This window comes from Podarcis erhardii (assembly GCF_964252035.2).
Source record: "Podarcis erhardii genome assembly, chromosome: W".
NCBI classification, from domain to species: domain Eukaryota; kingdom Metazoa; phylum Chordata; class Lepidosauria; order Squamata; family Lacertidae; genus Podarcis; species Podarcis erhardii.
This window is the reverse complement of record NC_138506.1, coordinates 26065329-26078614: the sequence shown is the minus strand read 5'-3', so window position 1 is coordinate 26078614 and position 13286 is coordinate 26065329. Positions and strand designations below refer to the sequence as shown.

Here is a 13286-nt window from a genome sequence, read left to right as displayed (position 1 = left end):
AGCAGCAAAGAAATAACGACACAGGGAAGCCTGTCTTTCCAAAGACAGGTTTATTGCAGAAAGATAACAGAAACACCTCCGGAGCTTTCAGACATTTTTGCTTCACGCCCCCTTAGGCAGAGGAAACAAACACTCTTTATATAATGAGCAACTTAACAACTTAACGAGCTTGACTACTTAAAGTCACATGACATTGCTAACTTGCCAGCGTCTAAGGTTTCACACCCTAACACCCCTCTCGCTGGCAATACAAAAACAAAATTACTTCAGACCCATTTCTTCACAAAAGTTTTCATGCCGCTGAAACCCAAGCGGTTTTGTAAAACCATCAGCTTGATTTTCATGACTGGGACAGTAATTTAATTTAACAATTCCTGCTTTTACCGTTTGACAAACATTTTGAAAGCAGATATCCAAATGTTTTGTACGACCTTTAAACTGCCCATTTTGTGCTAACTTAAGACACGGTTGATTATCACCCCATACAGTGATTGGAGTGATGGCCTTTTCATACATCTCTCGTGCCAAGCATTTGTAAAATTCTAGATCTCTACATAACTCAGATAAGGCACAGAACTCAGCTTCTGTTGACGACAAAGCAATCAGGTTCTGTTTCTTGGATCTCCACCCAATCAGAGAGTTACCAAATTTTATTACACAGCCAGACACTGATTTTCTATCCTTTAAATTTGCCCGATCACTATCTGTCCCATTAAACTTTAATTAGTTTAATGTAAATGCCCAGTGCGCTTCCATCGTCACAAGTCCCATTACAGCAGAGCATTTCGCGCAGCGGTTTAGAAGGGCAGGAGAGGCAGTATCTTTTCAAAGAGGAGTCTTGGAGCAAGCGGTTTGGAACTCAAAGATAAGGTTTATTTACAAAAAACAAAAAAAAACCCCGGCGACGAACCACACATATCAGCAAACACGCCCAAAAGGGGAGAAGGGGAAAAAAGGAACAAACACATGGGAGACTGACTATTTATACAAACTCATGTTCCTGGAAGCCTAATGACCTCCAGCTGCTCAGTGATTAGAGCGTTTCTGCTACCTTTTAACCCTTTGATAGCAACACCCCCTCTCGCTCGTAACACTGAGCTGTACCAACCTTAATTCAAATTTAAACCTGAACAGAAACATTTATGAAATTGCGGACTCAAAGCTTTCGTAAAACCGTCTGCGAGATTTTCTTGGCTTGGACAATACTTTAGTTCAATTAAACCTTGTTTTACACTTTGGCATACATTTTGATAACGGATATCCAAGTGTTTTGTGTGTGCCTTGAATTGACCTGATTTAGCTAGTTTAATACAAGGTTGATTGTCTTCCCACACTCTGATAGGTAGGGAACATTCTCCAAACAATTCTTGTACCAGTTGCTTATAAAATTCTAGTTCTCTACATACATCTGATAATGCATTAAACTCAGATTCAGTTGAACTTAAAGCTATAAGTGACTGCTTTCTTGATCTCCAACCAATTAGTGCATTTCCAAATTTTATCGCCATTCCTGACACTGATTTTCTATCTGGTCCAGCATCTGCCCAACTACTGTCGGCCCAACATTCAAGTTGTGTGCTGCCCTCTGCTGATAGTTTTAAGCGAAACCTTTTGGTAGTTTGGAGATACCTTAAAACTCTTTTTACTCCTTGCCAAGCATGCATTGATGGTTTTTCAGCTTGTCTACACAGCATGTTGACAGCATATGTTATATCGGGCCGAGTCCACTGTGCAATGTGGAGTAGACTGCCTATCGCTGACTGGTAAACCCCGGGATTAGAGAACTCTGCCTGTTGCTCGGCTTGAGCATCCTTTATGTAACTTAACTCCATTGGGGTTTTAACACCAGCACAGTTGTCCATTTTAAACCTTTCCAGCAACTGCTGGATCTTAGCTTCTTGGCTGAGCCAATAGTTCCCATTTTCATCTTGCTGAATTTTAACTCCTAGATAAACAGATACATTGCCTAGTGATTTTATCTGAAACCTTTCTCCAAGCTTTGTGGCAAATTGTTGTGCAAGTTTATCATCCTTTCCACTGTATAATAAATCGTCAACAAATATCAAGACTGCTTCTTGTTCACATCCCGAGCCTTTTAGATAAAGACACGCATCTGCTGCGCTCTTTCTGAACCCCATGCTCTCTAGAGCATCATTTAAGCAGGAATTCCAATTACGGGCGGACTGTTTCAACCCATAAATGGATTTGTGTAGGCGCCAGACCTGGTTTGGCTTGTCTCCTTCAAAACCCGGTGGTGGTGTCATATAGACTTCCTCCTGTAAGTCTGCATTTAAATAAGCCACATTGACATCAAAATGAAACAGCTTATTTCCCTTCTTAGCTGAAGAGGCTAAAAGCATTCTTAGTGACTCCGATCTTGAAGTAGGGGCATAGATTTGAGAATAGTGAACACCTTTGCGCTGCGAAAACCCTTTTGCAACTAGTCGGGCTTTATACTGCAACTCTTCAGTAGTTGTGGGCTTTAAACGATATACCCATCGACAACCTACAGCTTGTTGCCCTTTTGGAAGCTCTGTACTTGTAAACACACCGAGAGACTTCATTGAAGCCATCTCTTTTTCCATTGCTTCCTGCCACTTTGCGGCTTCTGAGCTTGGAAGCTGTTGTACTTCCATATAGCTATCTGGCTCACACTGTGCCATATTTACGTATACACTTGTCACCTTAAACCGCTCTGGCGGCTTGCCCTTTGTGGCACGGTTTGACCTGCGCAATTGTTCCTCTTGTGCCCCCTCTGACCGTTGGCTGTCAGAATCTGTCTCAGACTTTATATCTGGATGTGCCTCTAGGGATAAAGACCTCCGTTTAGATACCTCCCTTGGGCTTGGTGTTGCAGGTGACCTGCTTCGCTTTTGTTGTCTGCTAGGCCTACTGACTGGCGATGTTGGAACACTCCTAGATTCTGGCTTTTCTACCTTAGGAGAAGAACCTTGTGCCTGGTCAGAATCTGCATCTGAACCATGTGCACCATCCCCTTCTGGCTCACTACTCTCTGGACTTTCATTCTCAGCATGAATGCCTAAATCATCTCTCAAAATGTCAGGGTTAGCATGTAAGTGAGTCCATCCGGATTGCTCACAAAATTCAGCGCTCCTACTGAGGACCACTCTTGTAGTATCCCCATTTGGGTTCATGAATCTCCAAGATTTAGCGTGTGGTTCGTACCCACAAAAGATGAGTTTCCTAGCCCTTGGACCTCCCTTTTTCCTTAACGCTTTTGGGATAAGTACATAGGCTGGACATCCAAACACCCGAAAGTAATTAATTTTGGGCTTCTTCCCATATAAAGCAAAATAAGGGGTAGTGCCAATTACAGAATTATATACTCGGTTCAGAATATGAGTAGCTGCCTGCCAGGCTTCCGCCCAGTAACTTTGAGGGAGTTTAGCATCAAACAACATAGAGCTTGCCAACTCTTGCAGAACCCTGTTTTTACGTTCGGCCACGCCTCCTTCTTGGGGGGAATAAGGTGTAGACAGACGATGCTTAATTCCCTTTTTCTTAAAGAAATTCTGCAACACAGACCCGGTAAATTCTGACCCTCTGTCTGTCTGAAAAGCAAGTACTTTAGTACCAAATTCAAGTTCTACTGCATGAACCCAATTTTTAACTGTTTCTGCAGTATCTGCTTTGGTTTTGAGAGGAAAAAACCATGTGACTTTTGTTTTGTCATCCGAGAGACACAGTGCATACCTCGAACCTCCCATGCTAGCAACAGGCATTGGGCCACATAGGTCCATATGCACAAGTTGGAATACTTTGTCAGATTTCCTATCTGAACTGGGATAGCTGCATCTATGAACCTTCGCCATTTTGCATGCAGTACAATCCAAATACTTAGCACATTTGTTCATTTTGCACCCTTCTGATAATTCAGGTTGCCTTTTAACATACTGAAAATTAATATGTCCCAGACGGCGGTGCCATAAATGAACACATGAATTATGGGTAGGCGAGTTCACACAACCAGCATGAACCTGTTCAACTTCATCTGGACTTGTCTCAAAATAATATAACCCATTTCTGCATTCCACCTGCAAAAGAGATACGTTATTCTTTGAAATAGTGCAAACCCCATTTTCAAACACAGTTTTAAACCCAACTCTATCAAGTTCTGACACAGACAAAATACACCCCTTCAATCCCTTTAGCACGTAGGCATCGATTTCTGTTTGCAAACAATTCAGGAACACTGTGCCTACGGTCTCTAAGGAACGTTTAGTTGAATCTGCCATAGTCACAACTTTAGGGGTTTGCAAATGTCTGCAATTCTGCAAACGGACACTAGATGGCGCCACCAGGTGGTGAGATGCACCACTGTCGATCAACCAGCGTAGATTGCTGCCTTGGCCACGCCCTTGCATCAACGTCATTGCTGAAGCCATGTGCTGTGTGCTGTGGGAGTAGCCACGACCTCCTCCTCTTCTTCGACGTCCCCTGGAACTCCTTGTCTGGTAACTAGGGGTAACGGCCTTGGTGCTGTCTTTACCAGGTTCACGTGTGCAATTCCTGATTAGATGGGAAGGGGAACCACAGCGAAAACAGTGTCTAGCTGCAAAAGCATTTACTGTGTTCTCAAACTCAGCATCCCCACTCTTAGGCACAGCATAACTCCCCTTTGAAGACAAACCTCTTTCTCTTGCCTTCCAATCTTGCCAATTTTTCCCATTGAGTCGCGTAAACGGGACAGTAAAACTTTCCTGGGACTCTGCCATCCTCCCTGGGGCTTAGGAACGATACTCACACACCTGTAGACCGTCTCCCAGCTGCTGAGGTGGCTCCTTGAGGAATAAGACGTCTTCCAGCGAGTACAAACTGCTCAGTGCCTGTTTAAAACTTTTCTAGGCACGTTGCAGGACTCAAGCTGCTTTGAAGGCTTTCGTTGTCAGCAACCGCTTCTGACTTGGCTCCAGTCCTTGCATAAATCACTCTGAACTGCACTCCTCAGCTCCTTCTTGACGTACAAACTGCCATAACCTGTCCCATTAAACTTTAATTAGTTTAATGTAAATGCCCAGTGCGCTTCCATCGTCACAAGTCCCATTACAGCAGAGCATTTCGCGCAGCGGTTTAGAAGGGCAGGAGAGGCAGTATCTTTTCAAAGAGGAGTCTTGGAGCAAGCGGTTTGGAACTCAAAGATAAGGTTTATTTACAAAAAACAAAAAAAACCCCGGCGACGAACCACACATATCAGCAAACACGCCCAAAAGGGGAGAAGGGGAAAAAAGGAACAAACACATGGGAGACTGACTATTTATACAAACTCATGTTCCTGGAAGCCTAATGACCTCCAGCTGCTCAGTGATTAGAGCGTTTCTGCTACCTTTTAACCCTTTGATAGCAACACTATCTGCCCAAGAAGTAATCTGTGCTTGTCCTTCAGAAGATAATTCAAGGCAAAAATCTTTGGTGTATTGTAAATATCTTAACACTCTTTGAATTCCTTTCCATGCATTTACACTAGGTTTTGAAGCTTCTCTGCTGAGTAAGTTAACAGCGTAAGCAATGTCTGGTCTACTCCATTGCGAAAGATGAAGTAAGCTTCCCAGTGCTGACTGAAAGATTTCAGCACGCTTGAATTCAGCACTATCCTTGAACTCATTGTCGTTTACAAAACCCATTTCCATTGGTGTTCTAACACCTGCACACTCCGTCATGCCAAACTTTTTCAACATTTGCAATATCTTGCCTTTTTGATTCAGTAGGAAACTGCCATTTTTGGTCCTATCTATCTGAACACCAAGATAGACCTTTACATCACCAAGATTCTTAACTTTGAAGTGTTTATTTAACTCTTTGGCTAGTTTTTTTTACTTGTTCTTGTGTCTTTGAAGTATAAATCAGGTCATCTACATAAACAAGCAAAGATTCTTGGGCATCTCCTGAACCTCTGAAATATAAGCAATTGTCAGCCTTGCTCCTGCTAAAACCAATGCCTACCAAAGCGTCATTCAAACACTCATTCCAATTATGAGCAGATTGCTTGAGTCCATAAATAGATTTATGTAGTTTCCATACCTGATTTGATTTACCAACTTTCAATCCTGGCGGTAGCTCCATATAGAGCTCTTCAGCCAAGTCTGAATGAAGATAAGCTGTAGAGACATCAAATTGATTCACTTTGAACCCTTTCTGAGCAGCAACTGCTAATAGTGCCCGAAGGGTTTCACTCCTTGAAGTGGGTGCATAGACTTCGGAATAATGTAACCCCTTTCTTTGCGTAAAACCTCGAGCTACAAGCCTTGCTTTGTACTCTGGTTTCCCCATCGCTGTTGTCTTTATCCTGTACACCCACCTACAACTTACTGCCTTGGTACCTTCTGGCAGTTTGGTGATGGAAAACACACCCAGTTCTTTCATAGAATTCAACTCTTTTTGCATGGCCTCACGCCACCTACTGGCCTCCTCCTGGGGTAATTGCTCAACCTCCTCAAAACTTTCAGGTTCGCAATTTGCCAAACCAGCCCAAACACTAATAGCTTGGTACCTTTCAGGAGGTTTACCTTTGTTGGTACGCTTGGAACGCCTTAACAGTTCCTGTGATGTTCCTTCAGTTTCCCCCTCTGACCCAGAATCACTAGTCGTCACCTGTTTGTCACTAGTAGTTGAAGAACTTTCTGATTCTGACTTTACACGTCTCTCTTGCTGTACGGGTGAACTTTTAGAGCTAGAAGATTCTGACTTTACAGACTTGGGTGAACTAGACGATTTCTCACCCTCGTCCTCAGACTCAAATTCCTCAGCCTGTTCTGGAACTAATACCTGCCCTGGGGCCTGAGTTTCATTGTTACTGTTCACCACATCAAATAGTATGTCAGGATTTCCATGAATTTTATTCCAACCATCCTGTTCACAAAATTCCGCACTTCTGCTGATTGTGATTTTTGTTTGATTGCCTTCTACATTCACAAATCTCCAACCTTTTGTGTTTGCTTGATAACCACAGAAAAACATTTCTTTAGATCTAGGATCGCCTTTCCTACGTTGTGCCCTAGGCACCAGCACATAAGCACGACATCCAAAAACTCTTAGATGATCAATTTTTGGTTTTTTTCCAAATAGTATGAAGTAAGGAGTGTTGCCTACTGTGCTATTGTACACTCTGTTAAAAGTATAATTCGCATACAGTGCAGCCTCAGCCCAAAACCGCTGTGGAAGTCCAGAATCAAACAGCAAAGCAGCAATGGCTTCCTGTAATGTTCGAAATTTTCTTTCGGCAACTGCATTCTCCTGTGGTGAATAGGGATTGGTAAGTCTATGAACTATACCTTTCCTTTTTAACCACGTCTCCAGCGTGTGGTTCACATATTCCCCACCACGATCTGATTGTATTTTACGCACCCTGGTGTCAAATTTACATTTGACTTCTTCAATCCAATCCATCAGGATGGAAGCTGCTTGTGATTTTTCTTTCAGAAAGAAAACCCAACTAGCCCTTGAAAAATCATCCACCAAAATTTGCATAAATCTCGCACCTCCAAGCGATTTGACTGGCATAGGGCCACACACGTCTGTGTGCACAAGTTCAAAGGGTTTCTTGCTTACTCTATCAGATCTAGGATAGTTACATGTCTTAACCTTAGCATGTTTACAAGCACAACAATCCAGAAAATTTGGACAGGGTTTAATGTTACACTCCTCAGCTAAATCTGGCATCTTGCTTACATACTTAAAGCATATATGAGCTAACCTTCTGTGTAGTAGATGTGCACAACCTATATGAGGAGCCTTATTTACACACTTAGCTTGTGCTTCACCTGTTGAACATCTACCTGCTGCTAACTGCTCTTCATCCAAAACAAAAAGCCCATCCTCACAGGGAATTTTAACTAGCTCCTTCCCCTGTTTCGAAATGGTGCACACATCATTTTCAAACTCAACCTTAAAACCACTTTTTACCAGGCATGACACACTCAAAAGTCCATTCTTCATTCCTGGAAGAACGAAAACAGGAAGGTTAGTTTGCAAACAATTAACATAAATTGTGCCTTTAAGGTTCATTTCTCGTTTACTATTGTCTGCTATAGTCACAGTTTTTGCAACTGGCAATGTCTTGCAGTTCATCAAGCTGCCACTCGATGTCGCTGGAACTAAACTGTGACTTGCTCCACTGTCAATTATCCACTTCAAGGTTTGTTGGCTCCTTTTAGGACTCTGTTGTGCTGCCATTGCAGATAGTCCCTTATCAGCACCTGCTCCCCCTCTGGATCGTTGATTCTTGTAGTTCTCACTTCGTCTTCCCCTGTAGCTCCGGAAACTGACCTTGGACTGTTGAAATTCCTGTTGCTTTTCTGGACACTTTGCTATCAAATGAAACCTGCTGCCACATCGAAAACATGACTTGCTGGCCATAGCAGACACTTGTGAGGCTTCCTTACAGCTCTGCCTGCTAGTTCCCCCACGCTGGGAATTATCTGAACATCCAACCCTTGGGGTATTTGAATTATCAATACGTTTTCGATGATGTTGATATTCTTCCTCACACAATCTACCAGTCACATAATTCATATTCAGCTGGTCCTCTGCCAAAACTTGTAAAGTTAGTACTAAGTTTTCAAACCCTGCATGCAGACTGCTAAGCAGAGTATAAACTTTAATATTTTCAGGAAAATTCACACCTAGAGATGACAGTCGGTTGAAATAGTCATCTGTGACGTGTGTTCAACCACACTATCCCCTGGCTTCAGTTTCAACTCATACAAAGCACGTATAATGTTCACCTTCTCTCCGGGCGTGGCTCTATGGTGAATTCGCCTAAGAGCTTCCCAAATTTCAAATGCAGACCTTAAATTTTCCACATGAGGTAATTGGGAATCGTCTATCGATACCATCAACATGCATCTAGCTTTAGTGTCCATTTTATCATGTTCCCTGTTCTGAGCATGTGCAGCAGCCTGTTGCTCTGCTGTGGCATCTGCTGCAACAGCCACAAATGGCTTTCGCCTCTGGACATAGTCAGCCCACACTTCTTTGGCTTCCAACCAGACTTGAGCCCTCTTAGACCACTGCACGTAATTAGCAGAGTTCAACTTTGTAAAGGGAACCTGGAAATTTTCCACTGCCATTCTTGGGGTTGGCTGCTACTCCCTCTGTGTGCCCTTGCTTCTCTTTCCCCTTGGGATTTGTTTTACTCACTTTTCAGACGCCTCCAGCCTCCTCTGAAGCCTTTTAAACTTTTTTTTTCTCCGTCTCTTCACTAGCAACCTACCACCGTCCTCTGTTTTTATTAACAAAACAAAAACACAATGGGAGGTCAAGCTAGCCTTTTGCAGCTTATGAAGCTGTAAATCTTCACTTACGCAGCTCTCTAAACTTTCTGCAGCCTCTCAGTTCCTTTAAGAGCTGGATTTATGACCAAGCCGGTCTTCTCTCATCCGAAAGCTGCTTTCACGTTCTCTGCACACAATACAGCTGTAGAAACGTAGAAGAATCCATAACCTAAGAGAGTCTGTGTACTGGTCCAGTAAACGCTTCTGCTGCGCAACCAGCAACAGTTCTCTTTGCAGAGCATTGATTAAGTCCAGTGCAGAGATTCTTGTTGCAGTACAAGCTTCAGAGTCTCAGCAGCAAAGAAATAACGACATAGGGAAGCCTGTCTTTCCAAAGACAGGTTTATTGCAGAAAGATAACAGAAACACCTCCGGAGCTTTCAGACATTTTTGCTTCACGCCCCACCACAGGCGGAGAAAACAAACACTCTTTATATAATGAGCAACTTAACAACTTAACGAGCTTGACTACTTAAAGTCACATGACATTGCTAACTTGCCAGCGTCTTAGGTTTCACACCCTAACATTGTTTCCATTGTTTCCTTCTGCGCTTAAAAAGGAGTAAAAGTAACCGAAAATTGAAACTAATTTTGTTGCTTGAACTGTGTTTAAAAGGATTGATACAAATAGAAATTGTTTCCCTCTAGAGGGAGACTTTGAAACTGTTACAGGAGTGGAGCTGGGGGGATTACCAGCTGCAGAGATAAAAAAACTGTGAGAACCAGGGATTGACCTTGGATTGGTAAGAATGTCGACAGAAGAAGCCTTAGTGATTGCATTATGCAAGATAAGTGCTTCATTGGAACAGCTTCATAAGAAGACGGATCTGATGACTATCAAAATTGACAATTTGGGACAAAAAGTGACTGATTTGGGACAAAAAGTGAACATCTATACAGAAACTATTCATGAATTGTTTCAGGAATCTACTTTGACATGGCAAATTGTTGAGAAGGCAAGGGAGAAAGTTGTTGTTGAACCTAAAGTAATACAAGTGGAGAGAGTCCCAGTCTTACAGAGGCAATTTGATGACTATAAGTTGTTGCCTTCTATGACTGAATTTAGAGAAAGTCAGATTTTGAGGATTGGAACCCTGCTTGGATTTGAGAAGGAAAGTTGGATAGATTCCCTCATGCAGGGATGTACTGATCTTTGGGATTTGGACTTGGGCCAGGAGGAGATTGGAGTTGTGGGGACTTTCAGTTTTGGAGGGATTTTGAAACACGTCCTGAAACATCTTTTGGACTATAGTGCTAATTACCTGTCGAGAAGGAATAAAAACATTGCTAGGTTGGAGCCTCCCCGAGATCTACTCCTCGGCATCCAAGGAAGGAAATTAAGAACAAGATCAACAGAAGACAAAGTAAAGTGCATGTATAAATATGAAGAAGATCTGCAGAAGGGACTTGGAAAAGAGTTAAGAGCCTTGGACAGAAGATCACCAGGTTGATGGACCATATGGAATAGACGGAAAGAACTGGCAGAATCCGAGACCAGGGAGAAGAGACGGTGGAAGAAGATTGGAAAAAAGTTTAAAGTTTATTTATAGAAATATTGTAAAATTAATGAGTGTTAGAAAAATGTTGGAATGAAATTATATGGCTTTAGTAGAAATGTTATAAGGAGTTAAGTATAAATAAGTATTGTGGTATTAATGGAAGATAAGGTTAAAATAAGTTAAGATAATTATATGACAGAAAATAGAGAAAGAGGGAAAGGAATTGCTGAAATAATTAATAGAAGTGGAATACAAAAAGGGAGGTGAGAGGAGGTCGATGAAACGAGGGAATGAAAGATAGGGCATTGAAACGGTATGATGTATGTTTTTTAATTTTTTTATGTTTAGTTTAATGTGTTAATGTTGTGTTGTGCATTGTTTATATATTGTATTGTATTGTATTGTATTGTATTTCTTTTGTCTTTTTTCTTTTTTCTTTTCTTCTTCTTTTCTTCTTTTTTTTGTAAGATTTCAAAGGAATAAATTTTATTATTATTTTTTTAAAAAAGACATTGCTACATTGTATCTAGCTGGACCATAAAGAAGGCTGATCGCCGAAGAATTGATGCTTTTGGATTATGGTGCTGGAGGAGACTCTTGAGAGTCCCATGGACTGCAAGAAGATCAAACCTCTCCATTCTGAAGGAAATCAGCCCTGAGTGCTCACTGGAAGGACAGATCCTGAAGCTGAGACTCCAATACTTTGGCCACCTCATGAGAAGAGAAGACTCCCTGGAAAAGACCCTGATGCTGGGAAAGATGGAGGGCACAAGGAGAAGGGGACGACAGAGGACGAGATGGTGGGACAGTGTTCTCGAAGCTACCAGCATGAGTTTGACCAAACTGCGGGAGGCAGTGGAAGACAGGAGGGCCTGGCGTGCTCTGGTCCAGGGGGTCACGCAGAGTCGGACACGACTAAACGACTAAACAACATCTAGTTTTGATTGGATTAACAGGGTAACGAGGTTCCGATTGACTCAGTCCGTTGTTCTCGCAGCGGGAGCTGTCATCACCTTGTCAGCGCTCAGTGGAGCGTGCAAAACAGCTGGAGCTGAGCTGCCTCTGCAGAGCCATGGCATTGCTGCGATTGGCTGAAGGGCTACATTCAATGCCACCTGATTGGCTAGAGCGCATCCTCATGCAAATACACTGTTCATTCATAAAATACATCGATCGTGTATAGCATCGGGATACGGGGTCAGAAATGGCGCTTTCTTCTCGGGGTTTTGGACTTTTGTGCGGTGCTTGGTGCAACGTTGTGACGGGGCGAGGGGAGTCCTAGTGTGGCAGGGTTCCCTTGAGGTCATCGCCTCGGGCTCTACGACTCTTACTCGGGAGTAAGACTTCCCCCTCCATTCCGTAACACTCTTCATATGGACTTCATGGAGTGTGCACTCTTGCAGGGTCTGCTTCCAGAAACTACTATTGCAGATGTAGATATTTTGGCAGAAATGGTTTACAAATATGCACGATGGCAAGCAGGCAGACAGGAACAGTTACAAAGCAACCTTGGTCCTGCCTAGCCTGGAAGCTGTTTCCAACTAGTGAACTAGAAACCTTTCAGCGACCTTTACAGCCATCTACAAACCCCGAAGTTTGTATTTTCTTGAGCTTTCTCTAGAGAAGGGGCTGTTTTGTATATTGGAGCAGAATAGTGTATTAGCTCTCATGTTTTGTGTAAAGCAAGCCCTTGTTAAGTACCGTCAGCTGAATTGGGCTTGTGCCCAGATCTTAGCACACTAACCGATAAAACAGGTGAGGGTAACCTCTGGCCCTCCAGACGTTGCTGAACTACAAGTCTCATCATCCTGCCCATTGGCAATGCTGGCTGGGGCTGAGGAATTTCAAGGAAGCTTTCGACTTGCCCCTACCTACACCTACCTACCCACTGAACGAAGGAGCAAGAAAGCAAAAGGCAAGTTCAGCATTCCAGAGTTTTCCAAATGCCATGGCATCTCAATGGGGCTCCCTTGCCAATTGATGGTAAAGCAAGCCATTGGACAGGCCACCATGCATGAGGACGGTTTTTCGAATGGATTTGAATCACACTTGGACTTTTTCCTAATTCAAGATAGTGCCTCACGGAAGCAGGGAGCTTTGCAGAGTCCTTGGGAGACTGTGGAAAAGATTGCGCAAGAGAGAGGCTTGGCACCAGAAGAAATTCAGAACTTGCTGAACATCGCACTCAGTGCCCAGCTTGGTGTTTTGGCTGCTCTTTCCCCTTGGCAGCAAAGTATGTCAAAGGAGCTGCATTGCCCTGCCTTCTCCCTTAACAAGAACCGGGGCTGCTTCGAGCTTGTGAGAAATTATCAAGAGTGAAGATGTTCAGCATGCTAAGCAGTGTCTTTCAAGGTCTTGCAGGCACAGTGATAAGCACTAGGCTACTGAAGACTCCGATTCCCATTTCCGTAATAACAGAGGATTCTCTTCTTTCAGCTGTGTCTTGGCTCTGTGCTCGCAAGTGTTCTAGTGACTTTCAGGTAACTTGGAAAGCATG

The 13286-nt window shown here is 43.0% G+C and overlaps 1 protein-coding gene across 1 annotated transcript in view; it reads right to left on the bottom strand.

Moving 5' to 3' along the window:
- Positions 1-231: 231 nt before the first annotated feature.
- LOC309333192 (inositol polyphosphate 5-phosphatase OCRL-like) overlaps positions 232-13286 on the bottom strand; it is a gene marked incomplete at its 5' end in the record, with an annotated part of 180548 nt that continues 167493 nt past the window's right edge. The window contains one exon of the mRNA XM_081846591.1: positions 232-581. Coding sequence (XP_081702717.1) covers positions 578-581 — 4 coding nt within the window. The 3' untranslated portion in view covers positions 232-577. The remainder of the gene's footprint in view (positions 582-13286) is intronic.